Source organism: Mustela nigripes, chromosome 1 (assembly GCF_022355385.1).
Source record: "Mustela nigripes isolate SB6536 chromosome 1, MUSNIG.SB6536, whole genome shotgun sequence".
Classification (NCBI taxonomy): domain Eukaryota; kingdom Metazoa; phylum Chordata; class Mammalia; order Carnivora; family Mustelidae; genus Mustela; species Mustela nigripes.
Window position 1 is genome coordinate 264,516,504 of NC_081557.1, and position 21,584 is coordinate 264,538,087.

General features: G+C 53.9%; 1 protein-coding gene across 10 annotated transcripts in view; it reads left to right on the plus strand.

Moving 5' to 3' along the window:
• Positions 1-21,379, plus strand: part of SEPTIN11 (septin 11) — an 88,460-nt gene extending 67,081 nt beyond the window's left edge. Inside the window, exons 6-11 of one of the 10 annotated variants that reach the window (XM_059385479.1) lie at positions 1,957-2,053; positions 3,212-3,380; positions 11,746-11,878; positions 13,198-13,385; positions 18,555-18,715; positions 21,219-21,379. In XM_059385479.1, coding sequence (XP_059241462.1) covers positions 1,957-2,053; positions 3,212-3,380; positions 11,746-11,878; positions 13,198-13,385; positions 18,555-18,672 — 705 coding nt within the window. In that variant the 3' untranslated portion in view covers positions 18,673-18,715; positions 21,219-21,379. The other 9 variants (XM_059385502.1, XM_059385472.1, XM_059385495.1 and 6 more) reach the window with 9 other exon arrangements.
• Positions 21,380-21,584: the final 205 nt, after the last annotated feature.

The following is a 21,584-nucleotide window of genomic DNA, read 5'->3' on the forward strand; positions in this document are numbered from 1 at the left end:
GGCAGTCTCCGGTTAGGTGTAGGAAGCTGCTGCTTATCAATTAGTAATTCAACGTAAGGACTTTTAAAAGAGGTGCAAACAATTTGGGGTGATGAAATCTCACAAGATGGGTAAGAAACACATTTCTTTGGCGGTTGCTTTTGTCGCTCAGGGTGAGCGGAGAAAGCAGTTTTCTTGGGTCGATACCCCAAAATGTCGGTCAGAAGGGCCCTGTTGCTCCGCAGCTCCAGGGAGCACGTCACAGTTCCAGACTCAGTCTGAGAAAGAGGATGTGCTTCCTCCCTACAGAGCGTGGGATGAACCAGAAAGTAGAAGTATCTTGAGCATCAGTGAAATCCCACTTGGGCAGCCGGGCTCAGGGTTGTGCCCTCTATGGGAGAGGGTTGGGCTTGGAAATGTGCTTGTCTTTCTCAGCTTGTCTGCAGTAGACGGGCAGCGGCTCAAGGAGCTCGCGATAATCGGTCTCAGGACAGCCGTGTCAGATGTTCGAGCTCTGGCATGCTCGTAGGGAAGAGGTGGGTTTACTGACTACCCCTCATCCTGCCCCAGCGCCCGGGAGAGGCAGAGCCACTGCATGAGTCAACGGGGGGCAGTCTGGTGTCTTGAACGCCACCTCTGCTTGAGAGGAGTCTGGGCTGCAAGCCTTAGGCCAGTAATTTGGGCTAAAACGTATTTCTGACGTGAAATTTGTGCAGTGGCCATCTAAAGCCGTGCTGTTCAGTAGAAATACGAGTCACACAAGTAATTTAACACTTTCCAGTCATCACATTTAAAAAGGTAAAAGGGGGGTGGGGTGCCTGGCTGGCTCAGTCTGTTTAGCATTGGATTCTTGGATTCCGCTCAGGTCACGATCTCAGGGTCATGAGATCGAGCCCCATGTCCAGCTCTGTGCTCAGTGTAGAGTCTGCTTGGAATTCTGTCCCCTTCCTCTCCTTCCCCCTCTGCTCATGTGCCGTCTCTCTCTCTCTCTCTCAAAATAAATAAAATCTTTTTTAGAAATGTGGCAGAGGGGTGCCTGGGTGGCTCAGTGGGTTAAAGCCTCTGCCTTCGGCTCAGGTCATGATCCCGGGGTCCTGGGATAGAGCCCCGTGTCGGGCTCTCTGCTCAGCAGGGAGCCTGCTTCCTCCTCTCTCTCTGCTTGTCTCTCTGCCTACCTGTGATCTCTGTCTGTCAAATAAATAAAATCTTTTAAAAAAATAATGTGGCAGAAGTGGCATTATAAAAAAGAAAGTAAAAGGAAAGGTGGAATTAATTTAAAAGCTTAACTGACTATATTCAAAATATTATCATTTCAACTTATAATCAATATAAAAATTAATGAGATACTTTCACAGTAAGTCTTTGACATCCAATGTATATTTTATAATTACAGCACATTCCAATTTGGATGAATACTCAAGTTGTTCCTAACGTACTCCAAAGTTTTTCAATATGAAATAAGTCCCAAAAAGATAATTTTCATCTGTGTTTGCATCCACATCAAGCAGACAGGTTCTTTTTTTAGAAGATTTGAGTTTGAAGCAAAAAAAAGACAAGAAGTGCCGTCCCCAAACAATAGAATTTTATTTAATGGAAAAAATTTTATCTTCCATTTTAAATTAAATGTAAATTAATAAAAAGTCAAATAAAACTTGTGTCTTAACCCCCCAAGCCCCATTTCGGATGCCCAGGGGCCACAGTGTTCACGGCTGTGGTCTGGTGCGGTCCGTGTCCGCAGCTTCCTGTGTGGGGCAGAGACTCCTCCCGCTGCCCTCGAAGCTGGCTCCTGTCACCTGTTCCCGATCCCGGATCCCGTGGTAGAAAGGATGGGGACGCGCAGCCCAGGCCACCAACCTGCAGAGCCCCCCCACCCCCCCCCCCCCCGCCCCGGGCCCTGCGGCAGGGGACGGGTGAGGCCTGCGGCAGGGGCCGGTGCTGGAGAAGGTGACTCATCTCCGGGCTTGTGTCCCTTCCCAGGTCCATCTCCCGTTCGCAGTGGTCGGCAGCACGGAAGAGGTGAAGATCGGCAACAAGATGGCCAAGGCCAGGCAGTACCCCTGGGGTGTGGTGCAGGGTAGGTGCATGTTACGGGGAGGGGCGTCTTCCCGTTTCAGCCCTGCGGCGACTGTCCCCATCTTCCCCTCCCTGCCGTGTTTGGGGGGTGCTCGGCTGCAGGAGGGCGGGAGGGGGCGGCAGGGCTGTGCAGGAGGCAGTTGTCAAGCGAGGAAGCAAGACATGGTGGCCCCGTGGGTGGCCCGTGGGGAGAAGGTACCTCGCGCCCCTGAGGCAGCCCCGCGAGAGTGTGGGCTTGTGTGGCTGCATCATCATAGCCAAGTGTAAGAAAACGACTAAACGCTTCTTGTCAACGAGAGGGTACTTGTTTCTCTATTATCTCTGGAAAACTTGTCTCCCAGTGAAGCGTTACCTGACTGCATATCGGAGAACTTTGAGGCTGTCTGACCTGTGCTTGGCACTGCGGGACATGCCCACAGTCTCTGACCTAAGGGAGCTTCCCATAGGTCGCTTTGTTGGGCAAGGACTGTGTTCGCTGCCCTCGTGCCTTTTGGAGGAAGATGCCCAGTGCTAGAGGTCAAGTGCAATCACTGCGGAAGGTTCCTCAATGGTTTAAGCCCTGTCGGTACTCCTTTTCTGTTGTTCTGAATAAAGGCCATAAATCTGAGGAGTGAGACAAGATTACACCTTTGGGATCCCTAGGAAAATGACAATTTTTATGAGTCTTACCCGTTTTCTCTACAATAAAACTTTTCGTAGTGTTGATAAAAATTAACGAAGTGGTATGTAAAAACTGCCTTGGATGCCTCCCGGGGCCACGGAGGGGTGGAAATGACCTGGCTTTGCAGCCAGATGTTGGGGTGTTTGAATGTAGACCTGCTACCTCTCAGGTCAGCGTGCCTAGCTCAGCCTTGCTTCTGCATCTGCAAGACGAGAGTCACGACGCCTGCTGGGCAGGATTATCCTGAAGGGTAAAGACCGCATCTGTAAGGTCCGTCCCCCGGGCCAGGCCCCGGGGCTCACCGTGGTCATCGGTATTGCGGCCCGCGCCGTTAGCCGCGTGTCCTCGCAGGTGTGAGGCGAACCCCGCAGGGGGTCTGCAGCTGGCCTTGAGACCAGGGGTTTCAGGAGCCAAGGTGGTAAACCTCTGGAGAGCGTCACTTCGGATTTTCAGGGACGTCACTGCTCACAGCCACCCCCACCTTGCCGTGTCTTGCAGTTGAGAACGAAAACCACTGTGACTTCGTGAAGCTGCGGGAGATGCTGATCCGCGTGAACATGGAGGACCTGCGGGAGCAGACTCACACCCGCCATTACGAGCTGTATCGGCGCTGCAAGCTCGAGGAGATGGGCTTCAAGGACACGGACCCCGACAGCAAGCCGTTCAGGTATGAACGCGCCCCGCCGCCGCCGGCCGTTCGGGTGTGAACGCGCCCCGCCGCCGCCGGCCGTTCGGGTGTGAACGCGCCCCGCCGCCCGCTCCCAGTGGCTGGAGTGGCGTGTTGGCGCGTCACGGAAATGCTTACTGGAGTAGGGCGCCTGGTGGCTCAGTTAGTTCGATGCCGATCCTTGGTTCCGGCTCAGGTCATGATCTCCGGGTTGTGGGATTGAGCTCTGAGCTCCGCGGTGGGCTCCGTGCTCAGTGGGAAGTCCGCTTCAGGGTCTCGCCGTCTGTCCTTCCCCCTGCAGGGGCGTGTGTGTGAGCACACACACACACACACACACACACACGCACGCTTGCTCACTTGAGCTCTCAAATAAATAATCTTAAAAAAAAAAAAAAAAGATACCGGTGACAGAGGGACCTGGTGGGGACGCGTTAGCAGCGTAATAGCCGGGCACTGTGATCCGCGCGTCACTGGCATGACCTCAGCTGACGCACGTCGTCGGTGTCATTATCCTCCGTTTTACGGGTCGGCACGTTAAGGCACCGAGAGTGTAAACCACCTGCCCAGGGCACTGTGGGGGGCGTGAGCCCCGGCTCTGGGCCGCCCCCTCCCGGAGGACGGAGCCCGGCCCGGGCCGCTCACTGCAGCGTTCCGCGCTGGGGCTGCCCGCGGGGTCTCCCTCCCCAGGGCTCTTCTGCCCTCGGTGGCTCAGTGGCAGCCACTCCTGAGGACGAGAGGGAGTAACTTCCCGAAGCCGTCCTGTGTGTCTCCCCACGTCACCAGTGGGCGGAGATGAAGGGGGGCACGGCGTGAAGGGGAGAGTATCAAAGTCCGTGTGGAGTTAGCGGCCCAGAAAGGCCCCGTCCGGCTCAGGACCGGGTGGTGGGGCGGGCTGGCAGGGTTGAGTACGTTGGCGGCGGAGTGGTGATGGCGGGGGGGGGGGGGGGGGGGGCAGATTCGCCGCCTCTGATAGCCTTGTCCGTCCTGGCCCGCACGACACCTCGGTGGGGATTTCAGGTGAGGAGACGCTGTGAGGTGTGTCGGCACAGGTTAGGGCTGCGGTTCCTTGGAAAAGACCGTTTCCTCTCCTGCGAGCCCACCAGGAGGCCGGGTTGCTGGGCGGTCCGGCCGGGCTTCTGCAAGGCCTGGCAGAGCTGGGTCGCTGTCGCCTCCCCGCCTTGCGGGGCTCCGAGTGGTGGCAGATGTCATCCAGGCCTTCTGACCCGCAGACTAAGCTTCACCCCCGCATCTCCCGCTCCCCATTTGCTTCCATTTCTTCTGGCCTGAGGTTTCCTCGTTTTGCTTGGGCGTCTCACTGTGCTCTCACTGCATTTATTTTTTCATTGACGTATAATTGACATCCGATATTCTATGGATTGCAGATGTACGACTTAGCGGTGAGTTCTGTACAGTGCTCAGCGCTCCCCAGGAGAAGTGTGGCCACCAGCAGCGTGACTGCAGTATCACTGACTGTATTCCGTCTCCATGACTGATTTATTTTACCGCTGGTACAAGCCTGACCCGCCCCTGTCTTCCTTTATTTATAAGGAATAATCGCCCCAGTCCCCCAACCACCAGTTTGTTCTTTGTATTTAAGAGTCTGGTTGGTTTTTGTTACTTTGTAAATTCATTTGCTTTTTTTTTTAGATTTTTAAATTCACTTAGAGCAGAGGGAGGGGCAGAGGGAAAGGCAGAGAGAATCTCAAGCAGAGAGTGAGATGGAACCCGGTGGAGCCCGACTTGGAACCCGATCCCACGAGCTGGGATCATGACCTGAGCCAAAACCATGAGTGGGACGCTTAACCGCCCGAGCCACCCACGTGCCCCATTTATCCCTTCTGTTTTTTAGATTCCCCATGTAAGTGAAACCGTACGGCATTTGTCTTTCTCTCTCTGCCTTATTTCACTTAGCGTAATCTCTTCTAGGTCCATCCGTCTTGTCATAGACAGCAAGACCTCATTCTTTCTTCATAGCTGGGTACTACTCCACTGTGGGTATATGCCACGTTTTCCTTGGCCACACACTTACTGATGGATGCTTAGGTGGTTCCCTATCCTGGCTGTTGTAAATAAAGTTCAAAAAACATAAGGTGCGGGCGCCTGGGTGGCTCAGTGGGTTAAGCCGCTGCCTTCGGCTCAGGTCATGATCTCAGGGTCCTGGGATCGAGTCCCGCATGGGGCTCTCTGCTCAGCAGGGAGCCTGCTTCCCTCTCTCTCTCTCTCTCTCTGCCTGCCTCTCCGTGTACTTGTGATCTTTCTCTGTCAAATAAATAAAATCTTAAAAAAAAAACAAACCATAAGATGCATAGATCTTCTCAAACGAATAGTTTTGTTTTCTTTGGGTAAATACCCAGTAGAAGAATTGTTAGATTATACAGTATTTCTAATTTTGTAGGAACCTCCACACTTTTCCAGAGTGGCTGCCCCAGCTTACATTTCCACCAATAGCATGTGGAGGTTCTCTTTTCTCCACGTCACCACAAACACGTTATTTCCTGACTTTGTGATACTAGCTATTCGAAAAGGCATGAGGTGTATCTCACTGTGGTTTTGGTTTGCATTTCCCTGATGCCGAGTGATGTGGAGCATCTTTTCATGTGTCTGTTGGCCATCTGGATGTCTTCCTTGGAAAAATGTCTGTTCAGATCCTCTGCCCATTTTTCAATTGGATTTTTTTTGGTGTTGAGTTGTGCGAGTTCTGTATATAGTTTGGTTATTAACCCCTTATCCGCCACTTCACTAGCAAATATCTTCTGCCACCCAGTACATTGACTTTTAGTTCTATTGGTGGTTTCCTTTGCTTTGCAAAAGCTTTTTAGTTTGATGTAGCCCCAGTACTGTTTATTTCCCTTGCCTGAGGAGACATGTCTAGAAAGAAAAAACAAAGCTGGAGGTATCACAGTCCCAGATTTCAAGATAGACTACAGAGCTGTAGTAACCAACACACTGGCATGAAAAAAAGACACATCGATCAGCGGGACAGGATAGAGATCCCAGAAAAACTCAGACTTACGTGGTCAGTTACTTTATGACCAAGGAGGCAGGAATATGTGATGGGAAAAGAGTCTCTAACGAATGGTATTGGGGAAACTGGACGGCCACAGGCAAGAGAATGAAACCGGACCACGCTCTTACAGCACACACAGAAATAACTCAAAATGGATTAAAGGCCTAAATGTGAAACCCGAAACCATAAGGTCCTTGAAGAGACCACAGGCGGTTTCTCTCCCACTGGCCGTAGCAACATTCTGTAGCTCGGTCTCCTCAGGCAGGGAAAACAAAAGCAAAACTAAAGTATTAGGGGACGGAGGTTTCCTTTTTGATAATAAAATGGGGGAGTATATATTATAAATACACATCCAAACTTTTACTCTTTTCCCTATATCAAAAAAAAAAAAGTAGACAAAAGTAGACCTTTCAAACCTCTTGCCGTCCCTTTGGTTACTGGGAGCACTGGAAGTGTTTCGTCCCAGGAATCCACTCGCTTACGCTCCGGGTGTCCATGTCGGTGCGAGCGAAGACGCCGGAGCATGAGAGCCGGCTTTGAGCAGAGAGGACAGCGGAATCGACCGGGTTTCCCATTTCCGGAGAAGCACTGCTGGGAAAAGGGCTCACACTTCCCTCCGAGGAGCCTCCGGCTTCCCGGGCACTTGCCGGGCACTTGCCGGTGAGCCTGGGACCGCACTGCAGGGGCGGGGGTTGCGGTGAGTGGACCCCGGGAAAGATGCCGCAGTTCAGGAGAAGCAAAAGCTGCGGCTGGTCGAGTGGCTCCCGGAACGTCCTCTTCCGAGCTCTCACTCTGGACGCCCTTAGATCTTTTTCCCGCGGGAATTTTGGGTGCACCGAGGGGGGTGAGTGTGATTCTCAAAGCGGAGGGTTTCCGCAGGTGCGCGACGGAGCCCGTCCCTCCCTTCCCGCATCCCGTGTCTCTCTCGATCCTCCAAGCCCCTCTTGCATTTTCAAAGCAGACAATGACCTCTAAAGCCAAGGCTGGGAAGGGGCCGCGTCCCCCGAGTACACTGCGAGGTGAGAGAAGCCGGAGCCGGGGGAGCCCAGTAGCCGGCTGCGGGAAAGCCTGGGGAGGACATCGGCGGCCGCAAAGCTGAGGCCGTCCCTGCCTGTGTCCTTGAACCTGATCTCCCTGTCTGTCCACCTGTGTACCTGTGCGGGTGGCAGCCTGCTGTCCCCTGGGCCCAGCTTTGCCACCTGCTGCCCTGCAGTCAGCCCAGCCAGAGCAGCGCGCCGCCTCTGGGCCCGTCTCCCTTCCCTGGACCGCAGTGGGGGGGATTAGGACCTAAGTGGGGTCTGGACCCCTCTTGTTCCTGCTTCTCTTCTCCTGAGACGTCCCTGCCCAAACTGCCCCTTCTCATCTCAGAATACCACCTCTTCCTGACTCTGTCAGCTCACAGAAAGAGCCTTGTTCTCTCAAGAGATCTCTCGAGAGATCACAGAGTTTTCAGGTTCGTGAGACCCATTTGTTTTGGGGGGAACACGGAGACTTGGTTCCCCAGCTGTGCAGTGTAGTGGGCGGGGCTCCAGCGTGAGCGGCTCTGCTGGGGGACCGCACGGACGACTACAGGCTGTAGCCGAGTGTCTTCATCCAGGAGACGGGACGTGGGTAGCAATACCCGCCGGTCCGGGTTCTTGTGAGCATTGATGGGTTCTCGCGTGTAAACGCTTCACGAACGCTGGTGACATGCCGTTCTCTGGCACGGCCTGCGCCAGGTCGTTCCTGGGGGTCGGAGCAGAGAGAGGACTGTGCTGCGGGAGCTACCAGAGGGAAGTCGGGACTGAGCTACCCGTGCTCAGCTCTGCTTTCCCTCGACCTCCGGGAGCAGCACCCACCTCTGCTTGGGGCTGTTGAGGAAACGAGAAGAGGGCAGCGTGCCGGCCGGCTCAGCCCGAGGAGCGCGGGACTCGTCATCTCAGGGTTGTGAGTTCGAGCCCCACATTAGGTGTAGAGATGACTTAAAAATAAAATCTTAACTATAAAAGTGAGAAAGTGAGAAGGTAGAATCTGTGGTTTCAGTCCGGCTTAAAACTGCTTGAAAAAATTGCTTATTACTTATTGAGAAAAGGGTGTTAATAACTACAATTAAAAATTAAGTCGAGGGGCGCCTGGGTGGCTCAGTGGGTTAAAGCCTCTGCCTTCGGCTCAGGTCACGATCTCAGGGTCCTGGGATCGAACCTCACATCGGGCTCTCTGCTCAGCGGGGAGCCTGCTTCCTCCTCTCTGTCTCTTCCTGCCGCTCTGCCTCCTTGTGATCTCTGTCTGTCAAATAAATAAAAAATCTTTAAAAAAAGAAAAAAAAGAGAAATTAAGTCGAAGAGCTAAAAACGGCCAGAGACGTCATCCAGTGGGTATCTGTGAGTGGATGACACAGAACTGGTTCCTTCCCAACTGGTTTGTACTGACCTAAAGCATTAGTGAGGGCTTCTGGTGTCTCATAACTCCACTGGCAGAGGCTTCTGGGGACGGTGACCCCATGAATGTGAATGTGTGGTGGTTCCAGGTCATTCGCAGGATTCCACTGGGGTTGTGACTCCTTGGAATTCAGGCTTAAGGTTTCCTAAGTGTTGCTCATCATTTCCAGGGTCAGTGTTCGGAGGCTGGTTCGTGTCCTAGGACACAGTGATGGCACGAGTGGCATTTGTCGAGCGCACTTCCCTGTTCCAACCCGGATGCCAAGACTGTGGCTGGGTCTCCACGGCCGAGGCCCTCCAACTGGCCGCAGCGTTGCCTGATCGCCTTTTTCTAGGACACAGGCTTTTTGACTTTGGGTGGCAGCCTTCACTGTAAAACGTGTTCTCTGTATTGTGATCCGGTCTGCAAATTTTGAAGTACATCTGTTCTTAGTGCTTGCCCTGCACTCTGGTATTTTCTGTTCTATCTGTTAAACTTTTTCATTGAGCATACTGGTTAAGACTGTTGTTTGGGTCATGACCCCTAGTTTGAAATGTATCTCCAGAAACTGGAGCATGGGTAGGTTTTGGCTGGGACCGGATGAGGCAGAGTCATCGTGAGGGCTCTCATACCCTAGGTAGGTAGCTGTGGGTTACTTGAAGAAGTTTCCACGATTAAACAGATTTGGGGAGCTCTAAGCAAATAAACAGGTGCTTGTACGTAAGGACTTTTAGAGCATTTAAGACAAGCGGTTGTTGGTGGACGAGTTTTATCAAGTCACCTGGAAGCATTTTAAAAATACAGATGATGTCGTGTTCCCCTGACATCCTGAATTAGCCCCTCCAGGATTGGGGTTAGGAAACGGTTCAGGAAAGTCCAACAAAACGGGCCCAGGTGATCCTGACGGGCTCCCGTGCTTGGGGGACATGCGCGTTGTGACTCTGCAACAGGAGACCTCACAGAGCATTTTCCCTGGACTCTGTTGCCTCGGGAAGCCCTCTTCTGAAGATCCCTTGAAACCCAGTGATCTCTGAACACATGTGGGAAGTATTTCTGTAAAACGTGTTCCACTCCTCGTTAGGAAGAAGTGGGCACTTACATTCATTATCGTAAAGTTATAAAAGTTTCCCTCAAACTTTTGTACCAGAGGCAGGTCCTCTTCTGCCCTTGGGAACTCTGATCCAAGTAAAGGTGACCAAGAGTTCATGGGTGCCAACAAGCAGAATCCAATTCATGAATTAGTTCTGAGAGTACACTTCCATATCTTAAATTTCAAGTGCAAATACTGCTACCTAACATTAACCACGTCCACACTGGCCAAAGTTGTTTTTGTTTCCAAAGATAACATGCAAGCGAAACGTGCCTCTGGGAACTCATAAAGTACTTGATTGTTCCTTAACAGTAGTGTTGACACTCGTGAGGGCAGGAGCACTTTTAAAAATTATTTATTCATTTATTTATTTGGGGGAAAGAGTGTGCGGAGCGAGAGGAAGGGAAGCAGGCTCCGCGCCCAGTGCAGAGCCTGACTCGGGGCCCGATGACCTGAGCCCAGGTCACGAGTGAGATACCCCACTGACCGAGCCCCCCCAGATGCCCCAGGAGAACTTACTTTTAATCAACCAATAAAAGTGTTGGTTAGAGAATTACAGGCAATCCCGATTGATGCACGTTCTGGTTGTTCATCTGCGCGCCTCCCTGGCCCTCACCTGAGCGTCCTTTTCCTCCTGTGAGAGGACGAGTGTGGACGCAGGAGGCTCCGCGTGGCGGCCTGGGCTGTCCACGGCGCTCGCCACGCGGAGTCAGCAGCCGGGAGGCACTCAGTCCGCAGGTAAGGGGGTCATCCTGCGGCGCTGTGTTCCTGTAACAAGGCTGGCTGTGGGGGAGCAGCAGGGGCCTAGTGGGAACAGCACCTCACCAGACTCAGTGCTGGTGTGGGGACGGGGGCGTTTCCTTAACTCGTGTCCCCAGAAGCGCCTTTTCCGGCAGCGTATCTGCTCTGACGGACAGATAGAGCCGAGTCTGGCATTCAGTTCAAAATACTGGGCTCAAAGTTCTGTAGCTCGTCAGGAGGAGGGTGAGGCTTCAGATAAAAATAAAACTCCTGCCCGCTTGGTTTACCGTTGGTAATGGGACTTGAAAAGTAGCAGTTTTTCTGTAACATCTGTAGATAGATGGTTGTCTCTTTAGGTGGGTCACGGCATCGTTTTCTGAATTGGGGAGTGGAGGGGCGTGCATGGGAGGAGGGAGGTGTTTGCCCCTGGTGGTGTGTCCAGTGCTGTCCCCGCTTGGCCCCCATGTCACCTCCATGATCCTGTCCCGAGGAGGTAAGTGCCGCCGTATCCGCCTCTTACAGACGACATTGAGGCCTAGGGACGGTGCCCTTCCCTGAACCGGCCGCTGAGCTGCTGCCGCCCGAGTCCAGACCCTGCTGAGGGGTTCCTGTGCCGGTGCGTGCTCTCCGCCATGCTATGTGGCCTTCATGCCCTAAAACTCTGCCTCTTGCTTGGTGCCTGCCTATTGGCTGATCTGGGAGCTACGGGCCAGCCCAGCCCAGGCGTCGCCTCTGCGAAGACACTCGGGGAACGTGGCCAGAGAGTCACCCATGGAGAGCCGGATCGCGCCGCTGACTCGGCTCCAGTTCTCTGTGGGCTTGTCTTTGTCCTCACTGCGTGACTTAAAAGATTTTATTTATTTATTTGACAGACAGAGGTCACAAGTAGGCAGAGAGGCAGGCACAGAGAGAGGAAGAAGCAGGCTCCCTGCTGAGCAGAGAGCCTGATGCGGGGCTCAATCCCAGGACCCTGAGATCATGACCTGAGCCGAAGGCAGAGGCTTAACCCACTGAGCCACCAGGCGCCCCTGCCTCATCTCTTTTTTGGGAAGCAACGAGTAGGAATTACATGAGCTGAAATATCCTGTTCAACTTCACAACATTGTCCTTGGTTTGTGGCTTTTGAACAGTCTCCAGGAGACCTACGAAGCGAAAAGGAACGAATTTCTGGGAGAACTTCAGAAGAAAGAAGAAGAGATGAGGCAGATGTTTGTAATGAGAGTGAAGGAGAAGGAAGCGGAACTTAAAGAGGCAGAGAAAGAGGTAAGCCGCCTGTGTCCTTCGGGGAGGGCACAGGTCAGCAAGGTGTGTGACGGGCACGTCCCGGTGTGCAGAACTCCGTGCGCTCCTGCGTGCTCTCCGCATGTGTCTTAGCGCACGAACAGCAGACGGACGTGGCAAGGATGTGCCGGTCAGGTATTCTTAGCCCCATTTCCCAGATGATAAAACCGAGGCCTGGAGGTTAGATGATCTCTGCAGTCACATAACCTAGTATGTAGCGCAGCTGAAACTAGAACTAGACCTTAGGTCTCGAGGTGAGGTCCCGTGTTCTCTGTACCTCTGTATTTTCTCAGTTTTAAGTCTTGCAACGGAAGAGTTGGGATTCTGGGACCATTATTACAGTCTGTCCGCCAACCCGGTGAGCCAAGCCGTGGAGGGGCCCTGGGGCGCCCGCTGCTGGGTGACAGGTCTGGCTGTGGGCCTCTTCTGGAGGGGCTCACACTCGCTGCTCCAGGGCCTCGAGACTCCGTGTCATTGCCTGTGACCAGGCCCCGCTAACCGCCTCCTGGAAGCCGGCACAGATTCCCGCTGTGGCACACATCGCACCGAGACGGGGGCGGGCGGGGGGAGACGGTAATCTCCCTGAATCCCAGGGCCCATCACGAGCATCTCGGGCTTGTACATTTCCGAACTGCACGGTTTCCTCATCGTTCCTTTAAAGTGATCTTGATCAAGACAACTGAACTTCAGTGGCTGTTTAAGGAGCTAAGCCCTCGGTATAGTTTTGCTGCCCAGCAAACTTGATCCTGGCTTATTGTTGGCCATAGGTACAAAGTGGAAGCCGGAGAGAAAGCTGGAGTCACCCAGTACGAGCTTTTCTCTTTCTTCCTCCTCGCTTTTGTTTCTGCCTCGTGATGATTTTCTAAGTTCGATTTATGCCAGAAACCTCCCAACAGATTCTTACTATTCCAGTAGCCTGTAGTGTCTGTATCACTGTGTGTGTCTGTAGTGAGTGAGTGTATGTTACACACTGTGAAAAAGGACCAGAAATCCAGAAGGACTCTTACCACTTGGGTAAATGGCTAGTTTGGAGCGCGGATAATTTTTTTCTTCTTTATGCTTCTTGCAATGACCATGTATTTTATTATCAGTAAGAATGAACAGGATTCCCGTCAGTGTGCTGGCGTCCAAGTCCGAAGGGTGCGTCGCCGGGCTTGGGGGCCGCTCTCGGCCCCCCACCCCGGCCCCCCACCATCGCAGGTGCAGCAACACGGAGCGGCGGTTGTTTTTGCACAGACCCACGTGGCCTCCAGCAGTGCCGTCACTCCCTCACCCGGCTCGCCCCCTCTTTCCCTCTCCAGCTCCACGAGAAGTTTGACCTCCTGAAGCGGACCCACCAGGAAGAGAAGAAGAAGGTGGAGGACAAGAAGAAGGAGCTGGAGGAGGAGGTGAGCAACTTCCAGAAGAAGAAGACGGCGGCTCAGCTCCTGCAGTCGCAGACGCAGCAGGCGGGGGCGCAGCAAACCAAGAAGGACAAGGACAAGAAAAAGTAAGCGGGTGTCCCCCACGCTCCGGGTGTCCCCCACGCTCCGGGCGTCCCCACGCTCCGGGTGTCCCCCACGCTCCGGGCCTCCTAACCATTTATTCCTCTTGCATGTTTCCGCTTTCCCCATTGGCAGACTGGAAGCTGGTCTGTGACCAGAAAGATAAAAGCAAGTCTGTTCTCTGCAGTGCAGGGGAGATGGTACAGGTTTCTAGCGTGTGCGTAAAGGGTGCGCAGACTAACGTATAAAACCGGACCGCGCGGCACGCCGTCGGGGTGGAGGCCCCTGCCGTCCCGCGGCGTCTAATGCACCAGCGCTAGGACTGGAGAAGACGGTCCGTTTCTCTTCAGTGCTCTCTGGAGACCGTCCTCGAGACTCGATGAGGGCGTCCTGGACGGACGGTGGCGAAGGTCGTTCTGTTCTGTGTGGCGCGGCCGGATACGCCAGGCACCGAAGGTCTTGTTTCCGAAGGGGAAGACCGGGACAGCCGGCTAGGGGCCGCCGCGTTTTCCCCTAAGTGCGACCGGTGAACTGTGGGTCCGTCCACCTTCCCGTCCAGACGCCCCCCGCCCCCATCCTCGAAGCACAGGAAAGAGTATCTGAGACACAGCCTGGATTTCCCGTGCCCCCGGGTCGGGGCCTCTCTGGGTCGCTGCTTCCCGTCGCAGCGGCAGCGGCGGCCGCCTGGGTCCCGCGGGGGGTGCGGGCCGGTCTCGGCCTCTTGCGCCGGCCCGTCCGCACCAGCGCGGGGCATCCCGGGTCGCGGCCGGCGTGGCAGGCGCAGGGGCAGGACGGGTCTCCCGGGTCAGCCAGCCCAGGGCGCCGCCGTCCCGCGTCTGCTGAGCGGGTGGGGCTCTCGGGGCCGCGACGGGGCCGCCGCGACGGGGTTCTTAGTCTTGACCCTGGGGGCCAGGTTCCCGGTTCCTGGGGACGCGCTGGGAGCGAGCGCGGGGGAGCTGCGGGGCGGGCAGAGGCCGGGGCCGGGCTGGGCCTGGCCGCGGGGTGCGCGCCCTGACGGGCGTCGTCCAGTGTCCCGATGCTCTCGCCCCGCGACCGCGCATGGTTTCGCATCCACCGCACACGCGGCCTCCGGGACGCGGAGCCGCGGGACACGCGTGCAGAGGCCGAAGAAGGAAGCGCGTTCCCTGGGCGACGGCCCGGCGTGGGCGAAGCGCGCTGCGAGCTTAACAGTCGGTCCAGACGCGAGTGAGGGAGCCCCGGGGCCGGACCGGGTCAGGCCGGACCGAGTCAGGCCGGACGGAGCCTGAGCGGAACCGCTGCCGGCACCGCGACCCCGTCCGGGACTGTGCGCGCTGGGAGCCGCGGCCACTCGCGGGGACGGTCCGTGCGGCCGGGACTCGGCTCCTCCAGTGCGGCCGGCCGGGAAGTCGCGGGGCCTCGTCCCCTGCTGACCCGAACTCGCCCGGGATCAAGTGTGTGCGTGTGTGCGTGTGTGTGTGAATGTGAGTGGGTGCACGCACGTGTGGGCGCACATCCGTAGGTACGGATGAAACAGCTGCCGACTCACGGCTTAGGAGACCCAGAGTCAAGTTTTTCTTACCCCGAAGCACTCGTGTGCGTGAAGGTCCACGTTTTCTAAAATCTTTTTAAAAGACCAGCAGCGCTCCGAGGAGATGCCCCGCGCCCTGGACGTGCCTTGAAGCCACACAAGCCACACGAGCTGCTCCGCACTGTGCCTCCGTTGGACAACAGTCTGTGTAGGGTCAGACTTCCCGGGGAGGGAGGTTTCTCCTTGCCCTTTCGATCATTTTAGGTTATTTTCATCCCAACCTCGGGCCTTAGCATTGTAAAATGGCTTTCAAGTTCACACAAAATATGTGTAAATTCTATTTTAGCCTTATTTATACATTCCCTTGTGTTAGTGCTAGAATTAGACTTCGTTTGGTGCACAGCAGTGAGCAGATTTCATACCTGAGAATGGCACATACTTTTGGCTAGGTTCTTAACCTTTTCTACAACTTCCCCATGTGAAGCCAAAGGCAGCTGCTGGTCGGAGGCCTGGGTGTGGAGGTGAGGGGACCCCCACCTCGCGCCTGAGGGCCCCGGGGGCTGGACAGGACACAGGAAGATGGTCACCGGAGCAGCACTTGGAGACAAATGGGAGACTGTGTGTTCTCACGTGGCCGGAGGCGATCCCGGGGTCCCCTGTGTGCCCCTTCAGAGCTGGCTTTGTTGCGGGGAGAAAACTGTTCTAGAAAGAGATGCACACTTATTTACTCGCTATGCTTCCACCTTGAAAATTAACTTCGTGTTTCTAATAGTTTCAAATTCTGTTTTGCTCTTCTGGGGATACGCCCCCTTTTAACGTACATAAGGTTTTATACTTCTTGGCCTGTGGTGGCTCGAGAGTCCACATTTCCTAAGGTGACAGGCAGAGTAGAGCCGACCGGGGGCACCTCCTGCCCTCCCCAGCCGGCGCCAGGGTGAGGCCTTCAGCGGACCGCGTTCCTCCTTTTGGAAAACTCGGCACCACTGCCGTTGCCGGGAGGCCTGGGTGGCGACGTTTCATCCACCCGGAAAGAAGGTTTTAAAATCCATCATTTACAAACGGTCGCTGGCATCCGAGAACGACAGGTTCCGCAGCCGTCTGCTCCTCTGTTGTAGAGAAAGTTTATTTTCCCTCCTCGCTAAGGAACGAGGTTGCATGCTTCGGACGCGCCTGCGGGGAGGCCTGCGGCTCTCGGGGACGGTGTCGCGCTCTGCCCCCAGCGCTGTGGACACCACCACCCAGTGCCGGTCCTGCTTCTCCTTCCCGAGTGCATGCGTGGCCCGTCCCCGTCCCCTGCACGCCAGTCCCCGAGTCAACGGCTCAGAGACGGTGCTGCAGATTTATTCTCTGACTCCAACCGCCCAGACACAGAACGATGCGCTTCTCTTCAGCGCCGAGGGGAAGCCGAATTAGTGGATAATGTTCTGTGTTATTTGAGAAAAAGAAAACCTTCCATATAATATGGAGTGGTTTCAAGAAGTCAGTCCTAAAGTCTTAATTACATGCAAATGGAAACTAACTGTGTGTTCTTTAATTCAGTATTAAAATGTTGCTTTTGCTTGTCCTGTAGAATAGCTTCTTCCGATGCGTGGTTTTAATTTCTGTCAGTTCCATAATCATTGCATGAGCATTCACCATCACCGAATGCTGGTGCTGGCGCTCCTAATTTTCCTTTCTTTTTTATTTATTATTATTTCTAACTTTTTTGTTTTGTTTTTTAACTTGCAGTGCAAGCTTCACATAAAGCCTGGCAAGCCAAGGACGGTCCCGCATTCACCTGCTTTTGCAGTAATATTGTATCTCTGCCATGTGTGTCCTTTTGTTTTATTTCGTTATTTTTTTTACCCTTCCCCAGACACCAGTAACTATTAACTCATTTTGCTGAATGTTGTTGGGTAGCGGAAAATGACAGAACAAGAGAATGACACCAAAAGCTGTGTGCCGCTGGACTCTGTTTCTGGAAAGTCAATGATTTGCCTTTTATGCCTGTTCCGAGCAGCGGGAAGCATGCCTGTTGCTTGTGTGCCGCTTGGGACCGGGGGCCGGCGGGTTGCTGGCTCCGTGTACGTCTGTCGGGAGAACTCGTCACCGCCTCAGCAGCCGAGCGCTCATCCCGATGCCCGTGACGGCCGTTTGCTCTTCTCTATTCCTCACCCCCGGTGGCACGAGCCCACCACCCACTCTGCCCCTCCTCCGTCCCCGCCCCAGCCGAGGTGGCCTCCTGTGCAGGTGGAACAGGGGCCGGCTGTCAGGACTGTCACTCCTGCGTGGGATTCTCCTTATTACGATAACATTGTTGGACCCGTGCTGGGGGTCTCTTCAGACCATCCCCTCTTACGGCTTTAAACACGTGTCCAATCCCCCCCTCTCCAGTCTTGGCCAAGTTGGACCGCAATGAGAAAGCCCATTGTGTTCCCTTTTATCAGCACGACCTTGAACCTGTCCCCGTGGGGGATCTGCAGGGTCAGGTAGTGGAACGTGGCCAGAAGCTGCGTCCACGGGAGGACGAGCTCCCACGGCCTCCTGCGCTCGCAGCAAGCGGCGCTCGCCCTGTCCGTGGCGGGGCCGGCTCAGGGCTCGGTGCTGGCTGCTGATCACGCTGGGCCCTCGTCGGGGACAAGGCAGGTAGGAAGTCTGTGACCAGCTGGTGTCCTCTGCAGCCCCACTTCTGGGGGCCTCGCCCATTCCTGGGGGCAGAGAAAGAAGGGCCAGAAGGGCTGGGGTTTCAGGTCCGGCTGTCCCAAGGGTCTCCTCCCCCTGTCTCCGCGCTGCGGCGTGCCCGTGGCCGTGGCCGTGGCCGCAAGGGTCAGGGCCGCCCAGGAAGGCCACGCAGACCCCAGACCACACTCGGAGGGAGGGGGTGTGTGTCCCCGCCTATACCGCCCCTTCGGGGGCTTGTCCCTTGTCCTCCCGGCCTGCCCCACTGCTGACAGCCCCGGGGGCTGCGGGTCCTCGCCCGCGGCCGCTGCCCTGAGCCACCCCCGCTTCCTCCGGCCCCCGCCGGCCACACGCGGCGTGAAGGGGACAGACACGCTGGGACCCCCGGACCCGCACGCACCCTCTGTGGTTTTTGTCACAAGCCTCTGGTTGCTTCCAGCAGTTTCGTTCCTTGTCTTCATGCTTAAGCACACGCTCGGGGCAAGGAAGTGAGCGTCTCCCCGGACCCAGGTCCGCCCTTAGCCGAAGTCCGGATTCGGTTCCGCTGAAGGCCGACCGGGCCAGGCTCGGAGCCGCGGGCTGGGACCGCGATGGCGGCGCGAAGGCCCCGGGGGGAGCCCCGGCCTCGTCCCGTCGTCGTGCTTGTCGCGCGCCCGGCCACTGGGCACGTCCGCTCCCGCGAGGCTGACCGGGCCGTGGCCGCGCCGAGGCCTGACGCCTGTGTCGTGTGCGCTCCGGCTGCTGCTTGTGTGTGAGCTGTCTGTGCCTTCTAACAAAACAGCTTCTCGGTTCCGCAGTGGTCCCCGCAAAATGACCGTTTTTAATGCAGCGCTAAAGCCTTTCTCGAAAGGGAGCCTCGCTGCGACTTTGATCCCAAGATTGTTGACGGATTGATCCCCCCAAAGAAAATTGTCACAACAAAATAAACCACATGGAGAGTCAGGGAATAAAAAGTCAAAAGAAAGTTCTAGAAGCTCGCTCTCCCCTTTTTTTTTTTTTTAAACAGCGTTGCTTCTGAACTCTCTGCCCCGCGCCCTGGCCCTGTTGGGTTGGTGTTGCTGCCCTTCTCTTCTCTCTGTGTCTGTGCCTTTCTTCACAGTAGTCCTTGGCTCTGCACGGAATAAATGATACCCTCAAAGCTAATTGGATGTGCTTTCACCTTTGCATGTAAGTACAGTACTAAGAAAACTTGGAGAACTTTCTGACTTTTTGAAATTAGAGAAACAAACGGGATAGATGCCCCCCCCTTCTGGAGGGAAGGGGGGAGGGAAGGTTAGAGTAGCCTTTGTTTATGACAAGAAAAAGGAAACACTAAATATATTTAAAATAGCCACATTTGTACCTTCCCCACAGTAAATACAAATTTGGCTTTCCCTTGATGCCATGTGAAAGTCAGAAGTTCCTGTTCCAGGCTGCGTTTCGCACCTGTGGGCATGCCTGGACATTCCAGAAGGTCCTCGGTTCTGACTGTGGAGTAAAACTAGAGTAAGAAATGACCACCTTCCTTTGGAGAAAACCAAGAGGGAAATATTTTTTATGTTAGGTTGCTTAATGTTTTGAAGATCTCGGTTTGATGGTCTTTCCCTCCCTCTGACCGCTGGCCGTGAACACACCTTTTTTTCGGCTAGACAGCTCTAGCTGGCCTCTCCCCGTATCTTCTGCTCAGCCACAATGACCATTGCTTTTGGATTTTAGGTCCGTGTAATGGTTGTACGTGCCGTAGAATGATGGAAAAGCACGAGAATTTTCTGGCAGTTAGGGACTTTGTTTTCCCAGCTTAGGCTCCTCATTAATTGGTCAGAGTTTTGTCCAGAAAGGGCATCTCAACCAGGGGAACATTGAAGGTCACACTGGGCACAGGTTCCTTATTGTCTTCCTTCTCTGCTTTGTAATCTCACCAGCAATAACACTTACTCTGCATTCTCGTGCACCTCAAATGGACGGACTGGGTTTCTTCACTTTCTGACATAGTGTTGCACACACACACTGTTGAATCTGGGTTTCAGCTGTTACCGACCCGTGTCCTACTGTGTCTCGTGTGGTCCTTCCAAACCCGTCCTTTTAGATCTCTCTGCTTTGCCGTTTGCAAGTGTCTGAAATCGTCAAGTCTCAGCTTCCAGAAAGTCTTGGTTCCACTGACAGGGTCCATATGCGATGAGTTTTTAGTGGAAACTGTAACCTACGAAGTCTAGATTTATGTAGGTCTGAGGGAATTTTTTAAATAAACGAAAAGCTGTGAACAGCATTAGAACTTTGTCTATTTCTTAATTTTAAAATATGCTGATATGCCTTAAATTGTAGTTGTAGGTCACTGTCATTTTGCTGTTTGAAAATAACCAGTGTGTTTCTAGAAGTGTTGTGTAACCTACTTTTGGTGTTAATGCAGAATTGTTTTATGTGTAAGCTGCATGTTAGACACTTGTCTTTTTTAAAAACGAAAATAATTGTATTGATATAAAGTATACCACTTTTTAAGTACGAAAGTAGTCACGTAGCAACCATGCTCAGTAATTTGGCGTCTGTTAAGGTAGGAGCGTGATGGGCAGGTAATCTATGCATTTATCACTAGTGCCAAGACACAATGTGGGCGAAAATATATTTTTACCCAAACAACGTGTGCCCTTTTGTGAGTTCTTTCAGTCCGTGTTTGCTGTGCGCATGTACACACGACTCTCGTATTGGATAAAAGCAAAGGGAATGGAGTCTCGTGCTTTCCTGCCTTGTCTGCTGGTTTCAGACGCTCCCGTCGGGGCAGCAGCACCTTCTCCGAGATCATTGCCTGTGGTGTCCTGTCCCTCACGTGTGGCCGCTGCCTCCCCCTCCCCCATCCCCTTCTGTCCGCACGGCTGTCCCCGGCCCCCGCCCGGCCCCTGGTGTCGGCGCCGCCGGGGCTGCTCCCAGAAGTGAGCCCAGCTGTCGTGGAGAAGCCCCCGCTCCCCCTTTTTTCCAGCTTTTAAGAATCAAATTTGAATCTGAATCTTTCTCTTTTCTCTTCTGTAGCTTCTTCTTTATGTAACCATCCTGTTGACAAGCCCTCCTCTCTCCTAATGGACAGAGAGCATTAGCCGAGCAGGAGCTGTCTGTTCACGTGTCGGGGAAGAGTTACCTCATTTCCACCGTCGCTTCCTGTTCTTTTAAAGTCCGGGTCAAACACGCGTCGCTGTTTGTACTTGTCCATGTCTGTTTACCAACCACTGCCCGCGGTGCTTTCCAAAGGGACTTGTCACTACCCGAAACGGTAATACTTAATCACACTCACAAGGAGATTGAGTGGAAAAGAGAACGTGGGCCAAGACCCCAGGTAGCCGTGTGTTGGGACCCTGTCGCGTAGCTGTCCTGTTCTTGAAGCTGCTGAGCTGAGAACTCACGGACTGAAGACGGCACGTACCCTACCCTGGGCTGGGCAGCACCTCCAGGGCCCACAAACTCGATCTCATGTTAACTCCAGACCTCTCTGTCCCGTGAGCGACCTTCTGAACAGCCCCATCGGGACCCTCGGCCACCAATCAGGCCATAAGAGCTGGGCAACATCCTCTTTGCTTTTGTTAGTTTTTATGGGTTGTTTTGGAGTTTGGGATTTTTTTTTTCAACTTTTGATATTGCATGAACAGAGATGGCTACAATTTTTTTATTTGGAGTGTTCTATTGATGCAATGTTTTTATTTTTCAGCTGACCATCTGCCTCTTGAGAGAGAGAAGTGGGCATCCTTCCTTTAAATTCAGGAACCACTGTTGTTTGATTTCACTCCTTTTCTGTGACCTGCATCCCTTATATAAGTTGTTTTTGGTTTGGGATTGTTTTTGAAAAAAAAAAAAAAAAATTTCCAGTTAGCCAGTTCTGTTTTATGTATTGGTTATTCAAACTGAGTTTGGTATCAAAATTATGCCAGTTTTAAGTTCAAGGGGAAATCTAAGTGAAGTTTAAGTCACAGAATTCTGTTTAAGAATCTCTGCTGATCTCAGATACAACCACGAAAACCCCTCGGGTGTCACTAGCGTTTTGACCTACAAGTCTTAATCGTGTTTAAAATGTGTC